General features: G+C 39.6%; 1 protein-coding gene across 6 annotated transcripts in view; it reads right to left on the bottom strand.

Annotated features, from left to right (window-relative positions):
* Nucleotides 1-20673, bottom strand: part of TANGO2 (transport and golgi organization 2 homolog) — a 98938-nt gene that overhangs the window by 16541 nt on the left and 61724 nt on the right. For 3 of the 6 annotated variants that reach the window (XM_048822083.2, XM_048822085.2, XM_048822084.2), the window contains 3 exons: nucleotides 9238-9308; nucleotides 5595-5748; nucleotides 3186-3290 (listed from right to left, as the gene is read on the bottom strand). In XM_048822083.2, coding sequence (XP_048678040.1) covers nucleotides 3186-3290; nucleotides 5595-5748; nucleotides 9238-9308 — 330 coding nt within the window. Of the gene's footprint in view, nucleotides 1-1280; nucleotides 2992-3185; nucleotides 3291-5594; nucleotides 5749-9237; nucleotides 9309-20673 lie in introns of those variants that run through there. The other 3 variants (XM_048822081.2, XM_048822080.2, XM_075119980.1) reach the window with 2 other exon arrangements.

Below are 20673 nucleotides of genomic sequence, written 5' to 3'. Positions count from 1 at the left end.
CAGCTGAATGGCTACGACACAAAACTGAATAACCATTGTCAGTTTCCTTTTGCAGCCAACTCCATGTATATAATATTTGCTGCAGAAGGAAACTGAAAAATCCTACATCAGTTTCCCTTTATAATCTGTCACATATAGCTGGCAAAAAGGCAAACTAAATGTTAAAATAAAGGTACAATGGGGGATGGAGGGAAAACAAAGGAAAAGGGGAGAATGAAAAAAGCAAGGAAAAAATAAAATGGAGCTCAAAAATAGAAAAAAAGGATGTGGGAATGAGCAGTGACTACATACTACATAGATGGGTGCTCTAAAAATGCAACAGACCCCTCTAGTGGTGGTATAATTCCTTCTTTTCCCTGCTATATTCAACTGTGGCATAGGATATGCAAAATACTCCAGCTCATTCCAGAAGGGGAGCCAAAGCCTGGATTTGGTAACCTTAGGAGATTTCAGGTTTCACCTGGTTTCCTGAAGATTGATGAATAGAGGAAGAAAGAGGCAACTGAGAGGCTGCTGCATGCAGTAATTTTGCTGTGGACTACAATGTCAAGTAAAGCATTTTCATGTACTTAGAAGAAGCTGTTGCAGTAACTTGTTCGTGTGTGTGTGTTCTGAGAGGGACAGTGTGATTTTTTGACTCAATGAACTTTTTAAAAATATAAAAAAACTTTCTGAAGCTGAGGTTCTCAACAGGAAGAGGTGGGATAGCAAAAAAAACCACACATTTTTGAAAGGGTAAAGTTACTTAACTTTAAGGAAGTTATAGCTAGCATCATTAGTAACTGTTTGACAAATTGAAAAGGAGTACTTGTGGCACCTTAGAGACTAACCAATTTATTTGAGCATGAGCTTTCGTGAGCTACAGCTCACTTCATCAGATGTATACCGTGGAAACTGCAGCAGACTTTATATATACACAGAGAATATGAAACAATACCTCCTCCCACCCCACTGTCCTGCTGGTAATAGCTTATCTAAAGTGATCATCAGGTGGGCCATTTCCAGCACAAATCCAGGTTTTCTCACCCTCCACCCCCGCACACAAATTCACTCTCCTGCTGGTGCTAGCCCATCCAAAGTGACAACTCTTTACATAATCAAGTCGGGCTATTTCCTGCATAAATCCAGGTTCTCTCACATCCTCCCCACCCCCATACACACACTACACTCTCCTGCTGGTAATAGCTCATCCAAACTGACCACTCTCCAAGTTTAAATCCAAGTTAAACCAGAACATCTGGGGGTGGGGGGGTAGGAAAAAACAAGAGGAAACAGGCTACCTTGCATAATGACTTAGCCACTCCCAGTCTCTATTTAAGCCTAAATTAATAGTATCCAATTTGCAAATGAATTCCAATTCAGCAGTTTCTCGCTGGAGTCTGGATTTGAAGTTTTTTTGTTTTAAGATAGCGACCTTCATGTCTGTGATTGCGTGACCAGAGAGATTGAAGTGTTCTCCGACTGGTTTATGAATGTTATAATTCTTGACATCTGATTTGTGTCCATTTATTCTTTTACGTAGAGACTGTCCAGTTTGACCAATGTACATGGCAGAGGGGCATTGCTGGCACATGATGGCATATATCACATTGGTGGATGTGCAGGTGAACGAGCCTCTGATAGTGTGGCTGATGTTATTAGGCCCTGTGATGGTGTCCCCTGAATAGATATGTGGGCACAATTGGCAACGGGCTTTGTTGCAAGGATAAGTTCCTGGGTTAGTGGTTCTGTTGTGTGGTATGTGGTTGTTGGTGAGTATTTGCTTCAGGTTGCGGGGCTGTCTGTAGGCAAGGACTGGCCTGTCTCCCAAGACTTGTGAGAGTGTTGGGTCATCCTTTAGGATAGGTTGTAGATCCTTAATAATGCGTTGGAGGGGTTTTAGTTGGGGGCTGAAGGTGACCGCTAGTGGCGTTCTGTTATTTTCTTTGTTAGGCCTGTCCTGTAGTAGGTAACTTCTGGGAACTCTTCTGGCTCTATCAATCTGTTTCTTTACTTCTGCAGGTGGGTATTGTAGTTGTAAGAAAGCTTGACGGAGATCTTGTAGGTGTTTGTCTCTGTCTGAGGGGTTGGAGCAAATGCGGTTGTATCGCAGAGCTTGGCTGTAGACGATGGATCGTGTGGTGTGGTCAGGGTGAAAGCTGGAGGCATGCAGGTAGGAATAGCGGTCAGTAGGTTTCCGGTATAGGGTGGTGTTTATGTGACCATTGTTTATTAGCACTGTAGTGTCCAGGAAGTGGATCTCTTGTGTGGACTGGACCAGGCTGAGGTTGGTGGTGGGATGGAAATTGTTGAAATCATGGTGGAATTCCTCAAGGGCTTCTTTTCCATGGGTCCAGATGATGAAGATGTCATCAATATAGCGCAAGTAGAGTAGGGGCTTTAGGGGACGAGAGCTGAGGAAGCGTTGTTCTAAATCAGCCATAAAAATGTTGGCATACTGTGGGGCCATGCGGGTACCCATAGCAGTGCCGCTGATCTGAAGGTATACATTGTCCCCAAATGTGAAATAGTTATGGGTAAGGACAAAGTCACAAAGTTCAGCCACCAGGTTAGCCGTGACATTATCGGGGATAGTGTTCTTGATGGCTTGTAGTCCATCTTTGTGTGGAATGTTGGTGTAGAGGGCTTCTACATCCATAGTAGCCAGGATGGTGTTATCAGGAAGATCACCGATGGATTGAAGTTTCCTCAGGAAGTCAGTGGTGTCTCGAAGGTAGCTGGGAGTGCTGGTAGCGTAGGGCTGAGGAGGGAGTCTACATAGCCAGACAATCCTGCTGTCAGGGTGCGAATGCCTGAGATGATGGGGCGCCCAGGATTTCCAGGTTTATGGATCTTGGGTAGTAGATAGAATATCCCAGGTCGGGGTTCCAGGGGTGTGTCTGTGCGGATTTGATCTTGTGCTTTTTCAGGAAGTTTCTTGAGCAAATGCTGTAGTTGCTTTTGGTAAAGCAGGTACTGATGGGCATTTCAAGCAATGTCTAAGACACAAAGCTAGGAATAAAAAAAGATCAGAATAGAAGAAGATAATCTATGGATTACAAGTGATTAAACTTATGCATAGATATTAAATTCACTGAACAAACCCATTTTATGGTCTAGCATGTTAAATTTTATGGCAGCATTTGACTTTAGATATATGTCTTGATACAATAGTTGTCTATTTTGCCTTGAAGTATTTATTTTACCTTGTTCCATATCCCGGGCAACGAACGCACAAAGCTGCATATTCGGTCAATACAGGTTGCACGTGTTCCTTTCCTTGATCCTCTATTGCGGGATCTGGTAGCTGACTGAAATATAAATAGCACTATTTCTTGCCCAGTATTAACACAAAACAAACCCTCCTACCCTTACTAACTATAATCAACACACAGCTTGATAATGGTAAAAAAGAAAAGGCAAAATGTCAAAATCAAATGTGATTTTTTGAAAACAAACATGAAAAGAAGGGACCAAAGATAAAAAGGTTTGTCAGCTGTTTCCAAGAGAAAATTTCTCAAGGACTTGACCTTTCATTTCATCAGCTTTCTATTAAATATTTTAATGATTTTTGACAGTCTCTCTCCTTTCATTGCTATTCCTTCCTTTCTGTATTTGTAGTGTTTCTTGAAATAAAAGAATACCACTTTTATGGTCAAGTAACTTAAAATACAAAGTGTAAAAAACAAGTATTATTCAAGATGGACTCATGGGGATTTCTTTTGTTTTGGACAGAAACCAGTCTGCAACTTCCAAGAAACATTTGGAGGAACTGGAAAATTATATTGCACAATGCTTAATAAATTTCCAAAGTAAACAAGTCTGCCATGGTAAAGCGTATTGCAATAGTAAAATGGTATTGAGATTTGTAAACTGTAATTAATGAAACCTCAACACCCTACAGAGAAAGAATCCAAGATCAGAGAGTCCATAGCAGAGCTAGGAATAATACCCAGATTTCCTGCCTTCCACTCCTAACACTAGATCGTGGTCCCCAAATGTGGAAAAAAAATATAACTCATGATGTCAATGACTGACAAATTCAATTTGTAAAGACAAATTTAAAACTATTTTCTGCACACTATGCCTGCTTCTCTGGTTCTCTGCCTCTTCCATCTCCATCACTACTCAAGTTTCTGCCTCCCACCATAGGCCAGCTTGTGTCAGTGTCTACCAAAATAAGACGAAGTTCATCAGCCAGTTAGGCACTCAGCGTGACAAAGAAGAGAGTGGAAGGAGACGGACGATTCAGTCCTGTTTTTCTAGAGTTTTTCCTGCTCCACAAAGAGATGATACAGTTTGACATGACTTTAGTTACTGCTATTGAAGCCCAGGGTCCCAGATCATGCTAGTTTTCTTTGGGGGAAATATACCAAGTCAGACTGTTTACACAAGTGAGGGGAGAGGGAATCACTAAAAACATATAACGCATAATACCAACAGGGGAAGAGATCCTGAGGTGGGTTTGTTATGGGAATTAAATCTTATTCAATAAACCTATTAGATAGCTCACAGAATTAATGCTTATGAAGTGCCAAATATTTCATATGAAAGATATCTTTAGTTCTTAATTCCCATTGGGTGCTTTGAAAAAAATCTCAGCCATTTATTTTAAAATTTTGAACTTTAAAGTTACCTTTAAGACACTCCCCCCTTTTGGAACCAAAGTGATACTCTTGATGTCTATTAGCACAAATGCAAGATCTTGGGTGCATGTGCATCTGAGTTGTGCAGTACCCTACAGGTCGGCTGTCTTACTGCTAAATGAACAGTACAGCACAGCAAGTTTTTTGAAGCACATCAGTGTTTTTCATTTGTAATATCGAGTGCATAGTAAAAATAGCGGAACAGATGCACAACTTAACACTCAGTTCAGTTTTCAAAAGCCCTCAGCTTGTCATGAGAAATGTTTCACTTCCTCTGAAGCTTTGAAAATACCACACAAACATACTTAAGTTTTGTTTTAAACCAGATTAAGCTGACAAAAGACAGGGAACTTCAAGTCTTCATTCAAGGAAATGCACATGCTATTCAAGTGGAGGTAGGTGTTTATGTAAGAACTGCTATGGTCCTAGCGAAGGGCTTGGACTAGTGTTTTATGCAAACTCACATACTGTATCCAATGGACCAAAATCAGGCTATATTTACTACATATATGTGTCAAGAGAGGCAGCTAAACAGTGTCACTACTGACTCCTGTCCTGAGCCATCCCAAATCTGTGGCTCGAGCTAGGGCAACATCTGGGGTTAGGAGTTACGGAAAGCATGTTTTAGTTTATCATGATTTATCCTTCCTATATCTTGCATGCTCTACTCCTGCCCTGGCAGGAGTAATCTTTAAGGAGTAAGGTATGATAAGTCAGAACACAGATCCACACTAATGCTGCTTTTGCAGTGATAGTGTCTTGTAGGTCTGTATCTGCCTGCAACACACACAAAATCAGATCAGTAGGGCTGGAATTTGTTCCAAGGGGGAAGGGAAGTATATTATTTTACCTTTACTTGACTTTGGTTAATATAAGATGAAGCTTTAGCATTACTTTAACGCAGTTTTTGTAGGTGAGTTTTAAAATGTTTGTACTTCATGTTAAGTAAAATGTGCGTTATGTACTTACGGGTCTTGATTATTCAGCACTTTAATGAGCTCCTGTACCAGGTCTTCTTTGGCAAGGTCCTGACTTTGCTTGATCACCTCTGTGAAAAGCTGCTTTCCATACTGAAGTTTCTTCCATGGAGTATCCAGCAGAGAATTACTCAATCCATAGATTCCTGAATATTGAAATTAATAAATAATAATAAAAACTTGGGGGCAGGTGAGAAAATGTTTGTATTAAGCATTTCTGTGGGGTGAAAAAGTTAACACATATGCAACACAGCCAAAAATATAACATTGCCTCATCCTTCAGGGTTTGAAGGAGAAAATAAATCAAGCCTTGTCAGCAAAACTCATCATAGGCCTTTTGTCATCTTTTCTCAGGAAAATTTGCTTATCTTTAGCACTTACTCCATTACCACCTACCGTTCCACCATTTCTGCCTCCAATACCGTAGAAGGTATTAACCCATATGGGAAAGAGAAACGTAGTATTCTAATTTAAAAAAAAAAAAATCAGTTAATGTAAAGTCTCATTTCCAGATGCTTAACTCTTCATAAAAAAACTATTTCTCTTTGTTTTGGAACACAACATTTTAGTCTGGCAGTTTTCCTGAAAAAAAGCTATGGATCGTCACACTAAAGGTACTAAATATTAACTGAATCACAGGATTTTGCCACAGCTATTAATGAAATGTAGGTTGAGATGTGAAATCAGGTGTAATTTCAAGAAAAGATTTTTCCAGGAGGAAGACATTGTAATGGAAGTATTAGTATACTGTATAACCTAAAATTGAAAGAAAAACAAAAACAAAACCATGCCTCATAATTGTGACACTGCAGTTACTTCACAAAAATAAAAACCAACAATACTTCCAGCTTTGAACTCCATCAAATAAATGGTACAAGGAATCATTAACAAGAGGCTATGTGTTAACGGTTTTAGATTTTAAAAGTCTCATGCATTCAGAGAACAATCCCTATGGATCACTTCCGGCAGCATTCCATCTATATAGCTGCTAGTATATTTTCAGGAGAACAGAACCTTAGAAAGAATTTTCTGGTGATTTACAGTTGTCTCATACAGATTTCATCATTTTTAATCTCATTCAAATGATTCCCTAGCTAATCTTTATAATTAGATATGCTATAAAACGTATGTCCTGATACTAGGCAAGAGATTAGAGCTCTCCTAGCACACATTAGGGTATGGTTATGTATTCCACAGTGTTAAAATGAAGTGATTTTATTTGTTTCTCAGTTTTATACTAATCCTCATCTGCAGCAATTACTGTAAACCTCTGGTTTGGTAATTTATGGCAAGGTATCTTTCGAATTACTTAGTACATTTTGCAATCTCGTCTATCCAGTTTATTCCTTTTAATCACATAATTCACTTTTCTCTCTGATGTGACTCTTGACTAATTCTGCACTCATTGATGACAGCAGGGAAATTTCTCCTCAATCGTGCCCTACATTTCCTGGCAACAATCCAAGAGAATAAGCACTGGCTGAACAATGTAAAGATCCTCCAACACTCAGTTCTCCCTTTAGGAGGCCACATCTACCAAGAATGAACTCTCTGTTGATATGTGGAGATCAGGAATAGCTCTGCTACATTCTGCAGATACCTGGTTTTTATAATGCAATTATTTTTTAAACCGCAACATGAAAGAAAGTTGCTAGTCTTTCCGAACAGTATTAACACACACACAAAAGACAGTCTATTAAAATGTCGAGTCCCCACTTTTGTTACTGGCTAGGTTATCCCAGATTCTGAAGCGGTTTAATCAAAGAAATGGAAGAGATTATATATACATTTTACCCATGCTATCATCCTGGCTTGTTTTCTTTCTACACGCTAACGTTTCCCTGTCAACAGCTGCCACTGTGACAGTCATGCTTTCATCTGGACGAGCATGCCAGAGATTGGCACAGAGGGATTACACAGAATACAACAAAGCAGTCACTGGAGACCATGCATATCACTACACATAATATCCATGTGCTCCAGGATTAAGACCCCCAGTTCTCTCCCCAAACAGTGCCACTGTCACCCTGCCTGACTGTTTTTATTATGATTAGCGATTACATTTTGTGCTCCTGAAAGCAGGGGCTTGACGCATAGCGAAGACAGGCACTGCAGAAGCTTTTCCAAATCCTGGCCTGCAACAGTTTTGTTAATCTGGTTCTGGGTTCCTCTTGTGCAAAGCAGGCCAAACATTCTGAAATGTGTCAAACTAGATGGTGGTCGTGCAGCGTGAAAGATACATGGGCAAGCAGATTGCCAGCAAATTTGTTTGCACAAATCTTTATTTCAAAGATTTGGGAATTATCAGCCCTTTTGTTGCTGTTCAAGAGGATGTGTTTTAAAGGAGTTATGTTATAATTCCCTTTTTAACTATTTGCTTACAGAGAGTATCTCATTAACCTCGTGAAAGGCAAAATAAAGATGCCATCAGCATTAAACAAAACACAGAGCAAACTGTTCTTAAAAGCTACGTTGTTCAGAATGGTTATTTATTTTTGACCATTCAAAAAAAAATTCAGTCTTTTGGTGTTGGAATTTTGGATTCATATTTTGTAATGTTTACTCATGCAAGGATGAGTACATGTTCTGTCAGCAAATCTAAGGATTCAAATAAAAAGAAGTGTTATTTATTACGTAATTGTGACAACATATGCCAAATTGCCCCCAAAAAAGCATGGGGGGGGGAATAAATGTGAGAATTAGCAGTCAGAGAATAAATTTTGAAGGTACTATACTAAAGGTGGGATTTTTCAGAAGTGCTCTGCATTTTCCTAACATGCTGTTACTTAGTACTTGTAGTGCCTAGAAGTCCTAGTCATGACCTAGGGCCACATTGTGCTAGGCACTGTACAAACACAGAACAAAAAGACAGTCCCTGCACCAAAGAGTTTACAATCTAATTATAAAACAAACAGATGGAGACAGACAGGCCAAGTGGGGAGTACAAAGAAACAATGAGACAATATTGTTCAGCATGATGTTCAGCAGTGGTCTCAGCACACCAGCAGCCTAATCATTGTCAAGTTTTTTTTGTAGTCATCATGACACAGAAGAGGTTTAGGGGATAATGATTTTGTAGATATTTATGGGGCACTCATTCCTCCCAAATGCAAGTAGCAGCTTGTTCGAAATTTGACAAGTAGGTCAATTGTAGGCATGGGTCAACATCTTGATAGTAAGTGACAGATGATAGCCGATGTCAATAGGAGAAACTCTGCTTCCAGTTATGTTAGTGGGAGTATTACCATTGATTTCTGTGAGAAGTCAAAGCTGAGCGCTTTTGAAAATATCACCTGTAGAGACATAGGCCTCAGTTCTGCAGTGATATTAGCATGGGGATAGCCCCATGGACTGCAGTGGGGCTCCACCTGCATGGAAACAATTGTAGGACTGGGCCATACCATGAACTTATTAACTAACACTTCATTTATGAGTTTTCACAAAAAAGGATTTAAAATAAAAATGTTAAAAAACACAGAATGTGCCATAAAATTAAAAAATTCAATTACTTAAATATGTCTTATCCTCTCGGATTTTTCCTCTTTAATAACTAAAAACTTAGAGCAAATAAATACACATTTCACTTTTTTAAACAGGGCAACAATAATATTCACAACTTTATAAAATAAACCCACCAGCATTTAGGAAGATAGGTTCTGATTCTCCTTTGTTTCCATAGTAGCAAATTACATCTCCGTTGGTGGTGCTAAAAAAACAAAAAAAACAAAAACTTTTTCTCCTTGTGAAGTGACAACTCATATCTTTGATTAAGTTCTAATTTCCTGCAACCTTCAACACAGCAAGACATTTTACCTATTACCACTATCTGGCTATACAGCTCAGAGATCAGATGATTAGTTATAATCATGCTCCTTCCCTTTACAATCACAGGTGAAATACTTGTATCAATCTCACTTTTAAATATCATTGTAAAAAAGCTAATAAAAACTACAAAAATACTGCAAAGGATGCTTTGCAACTTGGCTTAGTGAGGTAGGTGTGTGTGCGTGTTTTCTAAATCAGTGGTTCTCATCCAGGGGGTATGCATACCCCTGGGGGTACTCAAAGGTCTTCCACGGGGTACATCAACTCATCTAGATATTTGCCTAGTTTTACAACAGGTTACATAAAAAGCACTAAAGGTCAGTACAAACTAAAATTTCATACAATGACTTGTTTATACTGCTCTGTATACTATACATTTCAGTGTAAGTACAATATTTATATTCCAATTGATTTATTTTTATAAATATATGGTAAAAATTAGAAAGCAAAACACTTTTTCAGTAATAGTGTGCCGTGATACTTTTGTATTTTTATCTGATTTTGTAAGCAAGTAGTTTTTAAGAGAGGTGAAACTTGGGGTACGCAAGACAAATCAGACTCCTGAACGGAGAACGGTAGTCTGGAAAGGTTGAGGACCACTGTTCTAAATATGCAAAGATTCCATTACTTGGTAAGTGTTTTGTTTGTTTTCTGGCTGCCTGACTTAAAAAGAACAATCCATTGTGGAAAACAACCGCACTTTTCTATAATTTCATCTAAATCTCCAGTTTATTCTAGAAAGCAGGGGACTGTGGGCCATTTGACAAGTCATTTTTATACCCCCTCATTAGAAACAGGATAGGACATAATATTTGTCTCTTAAAAGAGAAATGCAGCTGCAGGCTCCTTTCAGTGAACTGCAGCTACTGGCTGCGTGAACTCTCTATATTTTTAATATCATTGGATGCACAGTGTAGTAGACACCTTGAAATAATGTCTAGACCAGAACTTTTCAGGGCAGTCCTACAATATAGCTAATGAGAATGCTTTTGCTTGGCAAGGCTGAGATCAGCATATCTATATAGAATTCGGGTCTGCCTGAACAAATCTGCTTTTTTAAATAGCCTAGCAGATGTAGGCAGCATGTCAAATTCAAGCCAAGTGACAAGGAAATCAGGCAAGTAATCAATTTTCAAGATTTCTCTCTCTTATGGAGGAGGGAAGGAAAAAAGATCATAAGCTGCCATTAGATTATTCACTCTCAGTATCCTTCATTCCCTTCTGCTGACATGTAAAGGCAATTCCTCAAACTGCTATCAATTTATTGGTCTGGACACAGCTATGAGATCATATCAAGCTGTATTTCACTCCAGTGATTTACTTATTATTTACCATGAAAACAGGCATTACTCTAGTCACCAATAAATTAATTACAACTGTACTGGAGACTTTAATTTATTATATACAAACCTCAGAAACGTTACCCTCTGAGACAGGTTCTCTTTTTGGATTAAGAACTTTCAGCAAAATTGAATATTGTACGAGGAGGAAGCAGTATAGTACAGCTGATGAACCATTTCTAGTTCCTTGTTTTTCCATCAGGTAAAAAGACAGGCACCAATAGCTTGATGCAAACATGTATCAACAGAGTAAAATCTCATGAACAAAGAACAGCGTGCTGGAAGTTAGGTTGCCTGTGCATAAATTAGCAGCTGGTACATGAACCTTAGTAACCACTGAAATTGTTCTTTTGTTCAGCTATTAATATTCTTCTCAGGAAGCTATAGTGCAAGATATAGTCTAAACTTTCCTTCCCAAGACCTGGGGGGTGGGAGGAAAGGGGACGGAGGAAGTGTAAGTTCTAGGACAGAAAAAGAAAAAAGGCAGGAGGGAGACAAAAACAAGCACAAAAAATACAGTTTCTGGCCCTATAAATGACTGAGTATTCTGGGTGTCTGGCAGACGGATGATCTGGTAGGCGAGTGTGCTGTAGGAGGTGGTCTTTAAAACTGACCTATTTTATTTTACCTTCTGCTATGAGAAGAACACTACGTAGACCTTTTCCCTTGTTTGTTCTAATCTTAAAGTCTTAAGAAATGTGAATATTTTCATCAGCATTTTGAATTAGGGGCTTTATACACATTGGTAATGTGCAGCTCCCCAATCCTGATGGCAGTGGTGTAGGTGGCTTCTTTTTCTGTTGGGGGGAGGGGACATCAAAATCCAAGATGATGTTCTTCATGTATATGACCAGGCCGTAATTTGGATGGTAGTGGCTAGTCATAAAGTTGTAACCATGGATATGGTAGCGGCTAGCCTGCTGGTCATTGGAGACGTGGGTTTCTTGGAGTGTAAGAACGTTGATGTTATGAATCTTCAACATGTTTGTGAGATATTTGCACTCCACCTGGGAAAGTCCCTCAATGTTAAATTGGAGGATCCTTGTTCCAGAACCTATCTGGCATGTTACTTGGCCCTGAAGAGGGCCATTATGGTGGCTTGAGTTGTTGCTCTGAGATCATTGATCCATGTTTGGTCGCCAGGTTGATGGCATTAATCATGATTTCTCACTTAACAGAGTGGGCTGCATGAAGGCTGCCTTCTTCCACCTCAAGCCAGCGTTCCCGAGTGCACCAATCCCAGCCCTATACATTGGTGACTTTAACAGCCACCACACTACGTGGGGCTATAAAGTAAATGAAGCCAATGGTGAAGACCTCATGGACTGGATGGCCACAGAAGAACTGCAACTGGTCTTTGATCCCAAACAGAGAGCAACTTTCCGTTCTGCTCGCTGGCAACACGATTACAAGCCAGACTTCACTATTGTTTCCAAAGATCAAAGTGGGAGTACGCTTCAGCCATCCTGCAAAATACTTCCCAACTTCCCCAACAGCCAACACAGGTCCATTATCACCCATGTCAGCATAAAAAATCCTCGTGATTCTGTCGAAACAAATCCCATGGTGGAGCCTTGCCAGAGCCAACTGGGATTCCTATAAGGAAACTGTCAAAAAAAATGACCTTTTGCAGCAACACTATGTGACACGACCCAACACTGACCTATCTCGGAGGAAAGCTGGATTGCACATTCACCTTCCACGACTATCTGAAGAAGGTAGTTTCCAAAATGAAGACAAGGGTCAACCTGGTCCAGAAACTGGTAAGCACAAGCTGGGGAGCTTCAGCATCAGAGTTACGGACATCAGCAATGGCCCTTGTGTACTCCGTAGCTGAGTACTGTGCACTAGGATGGATCAGAAGTAGCCATACTTTACTTGTTGATGTCCAACTGAACACTGCAATGCAGTGCATCTCTGGAACCCTCAAGTCAACCCCAACATTTTGGCTGCCAGTGTTGTCACACTGTCACACACTGCTCCCCCATGCAATCACCGCAATGCTGCAACCCTTCAGGAATTCCCGAGGATCGTGGAAAATGAACATCTTCCCATCTACCAGGACCTTAACAACGACCCTCTCCACCACCTGAAGTCACATAAGCCCTTTTGGACCCATGCATTTAACCTTCAACAATGCAATTAAAACCCTGATGAAGCTTGGAAAGCCAAATGGAATTCACAAGAAGTCAAAACAAAACACCTCATGGAAGACCCAATTTAGACAATCCTTGGCTTCGATCTCCCATGAAGTTCATGGGCAACCCTAAATTGTATCAGCATAAACCATGCCAGATGCAGATACTTGCTGCAAAAATGGAAAATTTAATACTCTCCAGTGTGCAACTGTGGTCACCCTGAAAGGACCATGAAGCATATATGTTCAATTCATATGCCCAATGAATGCCCAATTCACAAAAGGAGGAAGGAGGAGGAAGGAGGAATCACAGCAATACACTCTGCTACTCTAGACAAAATTATCGGTCTTAACCATGTAAAATTATAGTTGTTGCTCTACATTTACAGCAGTCATACGAAGAAGAATCATCAGCGTTTTTCTTTTCAACATTAAGATACCAGTTCAAACCCAGCCCAGGTTAATAGGAAAAGAGTTGATATAATCTCATGGCTGTTTGGGGATCACTCCAGTTCTCTACAGACAGATGTCCACATCAGAAAGACATGACAACAGGCAGCCTCAGCAGCGCATTGTTGATTGATCACTCCCTCACCCCTGTGGAAGTGCTGCTGCCACTTAAGCTGCACCTCTGCTGTGCATAAGGACTTTGCAAGAAAAATGCTAGAAAAGATTAATGAGTGCATTGCTGGTAGAATGTGCCAGAGTGAAGTTCCTGTATTTTTCCATTTAAATTCAAACTTCACACTTTCCCATTCATAAATTAACATAGCTGTTTTCACAACTTATTCCCTGCTTACAGAGCCATTTGTTTAGTGGTAGGATATCTGAAGTCGGACCATCCCACAGCAGTTCTTTTTCCTTATTTTTATGGACAGAAAACATGCTTAAACCATTTTAGGGAACTATGCTTTAGTTTAGGGAATCATGCATTAGGGGCTTGTTTACAATTGGAAATTTACTAAAATAGCTATTGCAAAATAATTATTTCATGTGAACACTCTTATTCTGGATAGCTATTTTGTTAAATTTCTGTGTATAGATAAGTCTTAAGTTTGTGTATCTACCAGGAGTTAAATCATCACTCCAGTGTGGTTTTTTCCTGTCCATACAGGGAAGAGTAAGCATAAATAACTGCCATTCATCTTAATGGGTAAACTCAAATTTTTACTCTGTCCTCCCTACACTCTCCAGCAACACCACTTCAGCAGAGAACTATGGAAAGAAGGGCTCTCTACCACCACTCTTCATGTTTCACTAGGGCCCCTACTACCACTCCAAGTCCTCTGTTAACTTCGGTAAGGGCTGAGTACTTTTCTCTTCGACAGATTCTGGCCCACCTAAATAGAAACGATCTATGGAGTGGGAAGCCCTATCCTGCCCAAAATGAGGTAGAGGGGGCCACCACCGGCCCAGATGGTAGTTTGTGTGTATGACTCTTGACACCCAAGGAGCAACGAGGACACAGTGACTCCCCCACATTTGTGGTGTGCTTAGATTTTCAGATGGACTTAATCTGGTCACAACCATTGATGCAGTTCCATTAATGACAGTAATAACGATCCTTAGAATAGACAGGGCTCCTGTGTTTTTACCACTGTCACCTAACCCTGCTTAGAATAGGTCTAGACAACAGTAGCAAAAATGCCATTGAAATTTAAGAACTCTAATGTAGACACAGCCCATTTTATACAAGGTTAATTTTGCAACGTTGATATGACCAAAAAACCCCAAATCTAAAGTTTTAAGCTGCTGTTATTCTACATGAAGAGTGGCTACAGAATGGTCTCCCTGGCTATTAGGAACAGAGAACTTTCTCAGGTTATAGCAACTTTAAATGTTGTGGCCAACCTCGATATTGTCTCTAACTCTAGAGATTTTCCTTTTAATATATGGATTTAATTAAGTGACAAAATACTAGGCTTTTAAATTACAATTTTCACAGAAGACATTCAAAATTTGCTGACAAAACCAGAGAGTCAGAACTCCCTCTCCACTTACATTATTGACAGATAATATAAATAGCATTTGTTTTCCTGACAGCAAACAGTTATGGGCAACTACTTCCAACTTACTAAGGCTTCTCTAGAATTGAACTCTAGGAAAGTTAATTAAAATAGAGCTCAATATTGTGTCCAGCTGTATTGGCATGACAGTACTCAGCACACTGAGCTTCTGGGCGCTGCTGTTATATAAATATTAAATACATGTTAATAGTAAATTATTAAGTCTTCAAGTCCTACCATATTATCAGATAAATTACTTTTGTTACCTGTTACAAATGACTTCAATACTGACAGCAACTTAGAAACTTCTGTAATATCAACAGTTTCAATGCATTTATATAAGGTTTGATCAAACTAAACCGAGACATGAAAAATGAGAATTCCTCTACTATGGTGATGGTCCCAATATGAAATAACTAGCTGTATCGCCTGGAGACCATTGTCGGGTCTCATCTGGAACGTTTTATACTGCATGACATTGAAGAGTTAAGAGTCCAGACTGACAAGATTAATTTCACATACATAGGGATTGCTTTACAAGGAAAGTCTTTAAGAACTTAACATGTTCAACCTAAAAAACCTGCAAGAAAATAGACTTGTGGTTTAAACACACCTGAATGGAAGTAGATCCCATGAGTAACTGGGTAGGAATCAGTTTCTACTATGAGAGATGAAATAGGCCTCAGGTGCAATACAGAAAGGGATTTTATACTCACAGAAACACATTAAGTATCGTGCAGACACAATAAATTGACCCCTGCTGGATCGATCGCGGCCCGTTGATCCAGTGGGTAATGTAGACAAGCCCATTGTGATATGCAACAATGGAGGTCAGCAGTGTCACATTTCAATCTAGACTATATGCTGCATCTAGTTATTAATATTTTGTGGTATTTGCTGAAAACTAGGCATTGTTTTTGTGAGGCAGAAGATGGATTATAGGCTGCTATGATTCTCCAAGTTTCTCTTTCTAGGTTAGACACTATACAAGTAGTAAGCAACTGTACTTAGTATTACCATGCCCTAAAGTGTTTGAGGGATTTTGCAGAGGAAAAAAAAATCTCGATTACACTATGTGATTCTACTATGAGACTATTTAAAAAAATACAACAGTAATACCCTCAGTTAAGCCCTTCAATTACCCTTCGCCTAACTACTCCTCTGCCCCATTCCTCTTTTACATCTTTTCCCACTCTGACTACTGTCCCTTGTCTTCTTTGCTGACTCCTGACTCTTTGACTCAATGTGCCTTTGCTCATTGCCACTTATACTTGAGCATTCAGCTAATGCTTCTCCAAGCCTTCTTCCCCTTATCTCCTTGAGAAATCTAAAAATCCAAATATTCCATGACTTTCCAGCTATAAAGATCATTATGGTGTATTATGTTGTAACTCCGTTAACAGCTTTAACTACTGATCATATTTTTCTAACTATAGTACTACCCAAGTAACAACATGCATCTTGGGTCAAGTGCTTGATTTGCTAGAGCATAAAAGTTGCTCATTGCTATATTGTTTTCTTAAATTACAGTGCTAATTTTAAAATTGAATCTCAGCTAAAAAAAGAAAAGGAGTACTTGTGGCACCTTAGAGACTAACAAATTTATTTGAGCATAAGCTTTCATGAGCTACAGCTCACTTCACTGGATGCATTCAGTGGAAAATATAGTGGGGCGATTTATATACATAAAGAACATGAAACAATGGGCGTTACCATACACACTGTAACGAGAATGACAGGTGAGCTATTACCAGCAGGTGCGCGGGGGGGGAAAAAACCTTTTGTAGTGATACATTGGTCAAACTGGACAGTCTCTACGTAAAAGAATAAATGGACACAAATCAGACGTCAAGAATTAGAACATTCAAAAACCAGTTGGAGAACACTTCAATCTCTCTGGTCGCTCAATTACAGACCTAAAAGTCGCAATTCTTCAACAAAAAAACTTCAAAAACAGACTCCAACGAGAGACTGCTGAAATGGAATTAATTTGCAAACTGGATACAATTAACTTAGGCTTGAATAGAGACTGGGAGTGGATGGGTCATTACACAAAGTAAAACTATTTCCCCGTGTTTATTCCCCCCCGCCCCACCGGTCCTCAGACATTCTTAACTGCTGGAAATGGCCCACCTTGATTATCACTACAAAAGGTTTTTTCCCCCGCGCTCTCCTGCTGGTAATAGCTCACCTTAAGTGATCACTCTCGTTACAGTGTGTATGGTAACACCCATTGTTTCATGTTCTCTATGTATATAAATCTCCCCACTGTATTTTCCATTGAATGCATCCGATGAAGTGAGCTGTAGCTCACGAAAGCTTATGCTCAAATAAATTGGTTAGTCTCTAAGGTGCCACAAGTCCTCCTTTTCTTTTTGCGAATACAGACTAACACGGTGCTACTCTGAAACCAGCTAAAAAAAGGTGCTTTTCACTTTTTGTCTTTTCAATCGCCAATCTCAGTGTTTTACAAAGTCATGCATCATTATTTCTATGTTACAGGCAGGGAAACTGGGGCACAGCTAATTCAAGTTACTTTCCCAAGCCAATGGCAGAGTTGAGACTAGAACTCAGAGCTCCCAAATTCCTAAACCAGATACATCTAATAAAACTTAAAAAAAATCAAATACATGGGCACCTCAGAGATGACCAGGAACACTGGCAGGGGAGATCAACTGAGAAACTCTAACTAACAGCAATTTAGAGCGGGGGCAGAAAGAGGTGGGGGGTGGCTTGGGGAAAGGGGTGGAGTGGGCACAGGGCCTGGGATGGAGCGGTGGTCAAGGACCCCTCGGAAACAGAGCAAGTTGGCGCCTATGGATGGGAGAGTCCTCATTTGGGCTATACTGGAAGGATTTCAGATCAGCATTTTAGAAGAAATCAAAATAATCATGACTTATTTTGATCTACAGCCCAAGATTATTTGGTTTAATTTCCCCCCAAAAACAGATTTTTTCCCATGCATTAGGAAGGCATACATTGCTTGCACTGTAAGGTATACATGACCTGTCCTATCTTAATTCATCAAAATTATGGCTGCAAATTCAGTAAAGTTGTTAAAAAATATAGTTTCTTCACTGAGGTTACAATTTCCCTTTTCCTTACTTGGAATGTCTGTATTAGGAATATTCAGTTGATCTTTAACAAAGGGGTTGAAGCAATGAGGGTGGTAAACAAGAGACAGGATAAAAAAGCTTTCTATTTATAATGGAAACACGCAGGTTTTTTGCCCCCCCTTCAACATATCTCCAGTACATATAAATCCTATTTATGGAATTTGGTGGATGCTGCAAAAGATTGTTCTTCACCTTCTATTAGAGACACAATAATAAGGACAGACTTTAGAAAAAACTGTAAATTATTTTATGACCAACTGGTGTATGTGCTTTGGCAATATCATTACTATTTTAAAAAAAGAAGCAACATGGTATTTTCCACAGGTTAGTGAAAGCTCTGCTGAAAACCAGAGCCAGAAGAATAATTTATAAGGAATAACTGGAGGAATTTCCTCTTGTTTCCTAGATGGCAATGACAGATTCTCAAGTTATAAATTAAGCAATTTTCATCTGTAGTTTGTCCACGAACAGTTGAACTAATAGTCAAGATTCAAGCTGTTCTGATTGGACATATATCTTTTTAAATTTTCTGGTTAGATGAGCTTACTTTGCTGTTTCAGAGAACATTTCTGTCAGCACACTTGTTTGCAAGAATACTTGCAAACCAAACCAAAAAAACAACAACAAAAACCCAAAGACCATGAATAGTCAAAGTTGAGGACGTTTAAAAAACAGACACAGGAACTGCTGAAGCGTTCTTTCAGGATTGACACAGCGATGAACCTCTATTTTCTTCTCCTGTTACTAGCTCCTCTGATCAATTGCTGGGATATTGTGTAGATAAGCCAGATGGGCTCTGTGACAACCTCTCTGGCGCCAAGCATGAGAGCCATTGACTCTCAGATGATTTTGTACTGGGTGGATTCAGTCTGTTTCCTGAGGATGGCTGTTTTATGGCTTCCCGGAAACCTTGATCCACGTCATATTTGACTGCGTAAAGCAAGTAGCATATCTGAGCTGAGAAGACTTATGGGCATTAACAACAATCAGGCAAGAGGGAGAAAGTGTCAGCCATTTTTTTAAAAAATCCAGTGTTCCCCATTTAGAGGGACCCTCAAACCTTATCCTTTGAGGGAAGGTGATTGGGAAGCTGCTGGCCATTCACTTCCAGAAGCCCTTGAACCCTGACAACATCCTATGTCATTTCCACTTTGGGCTTCTTCTGAGGAAGGATCTGTACTTGCTGGGACTGTAAGTCATTGCTCATTAGTTTTTAGATTAGGGCCAGCTCGCCATTTGGGCCAAAGTAGACCTCAGCAGCTTTTGATGTGACTCACCACATTCACTGAAAGAACAACCTAATGAACATTGTGGTGGGTCTGGAATTGCCCTCAAGTCATACCTAGAAGATTGGCTTCTGTCAGTCAGTGGTGACAGACAAACATTTGCAATCACAGAGGAATTTGATTTATGGTGTTCCAAGGATCTCTCCTAACTCTTTAGAAGGAGATTCAGTACACATACTCAAACCTCGCAAGTGAAATCCTTATAAACATGTGGTAGGGTTATTAGTATTGATATATAACTCTTGCCCTATATCTACTGCATGTTTATCTCCCTCCTGGAAGAATGCTTGGATAGTATTGCCTGTTCTCAAGCCTAGGAAAATAGAATTCTTGCTTAGAAATTATTATGAAATTTCATGTCCCCGGCTACTGAGGAGAATGAATGGATGAGTCAAGTTTTATGGTCTAATTATCAAACACACTCTTTCCATAGAAATCTCACCTGAATCGGACATCTACAAAGCATTTTGTACTCAGGTAAGGAATATGCAAAGGCTGAAGCCATATTTCTCTCAACTGTAATACCTATCGTGAGGATCACAGAACCAGATTATTGCAAGTCCCTCCTAAAAAGACTCCCAGCAGTGCTTCTTCTCATTCAGATTACATTAGCACATTTGTGCACAGCTTTGAGAGACTGATTATATTACATCCAACTTGCACGCTTTATATTGGCTGTCTAAGAAATGGATTGGCTAAACTGATACTATTTTAAAGCCCTTAACTATGCACGTCTACGTCGTACTTGAGACCTTCCTGTGAGTCTTACACTAAATGGTACTTTACAAGGAACCTACCACCAGACCTTAGTTTGGCAGGCAATTGTAATATGGTCTGACACACAAGTGCTGGTAGGTTACTAGTCTCCATTTCCTGACCTGAGTCACATGGCATGGCCCAGGATTACAAAACGTTACACCTCTGACCATATCCATTGGCTCTAGTAATTAGATCTTCCCTCTTCAATTGTTTAGAAAAAGGAATACTCTACTATACCATTTAGTTTAGCTCTCATGTCACTAATGTGATGTTTTACGAAAAAGCTGTTATTGCTTAGAGTGTTGGTATTTCATAACTAAATAAAATGTTTGGCAAAAAATCAAATGCAAATAAAACAACCAAAACCAATCGAACTAACACAGCCTATTAATAAGTACAGAAAAAAGTCACCTAGGATACAGGTAAGAGGAGCAAATCCCTACATGACAAAGGAGAAGATTATTCTGAAGACATCTCTCAATTACTAGCTGAGCCTCAATAGTATTCTGACCACAATTCTTTTTTTCTAAAATGTTCTTTCTGCAATGGCTCATTGTATTACCAAGAAGAATCCACCTCTGCAGCCTGTATTTGCTGCTTCT

Source organism: Caretta caretta, chromosome 15, assembly GCF_965140235.1.
Source record: "Caretta caretta isolate rCarCar2 chromosome 15, rCarCar1.hap1, whole genome shotgun sequence".
NCBI lineage: Eukaryota > Metazoa > Chordata > Testudines > Cheloniidae > Caretta > Caretta caretta.
This window is presented reverse-complemented; position numbering and strand designations above follow the sequence as displayed.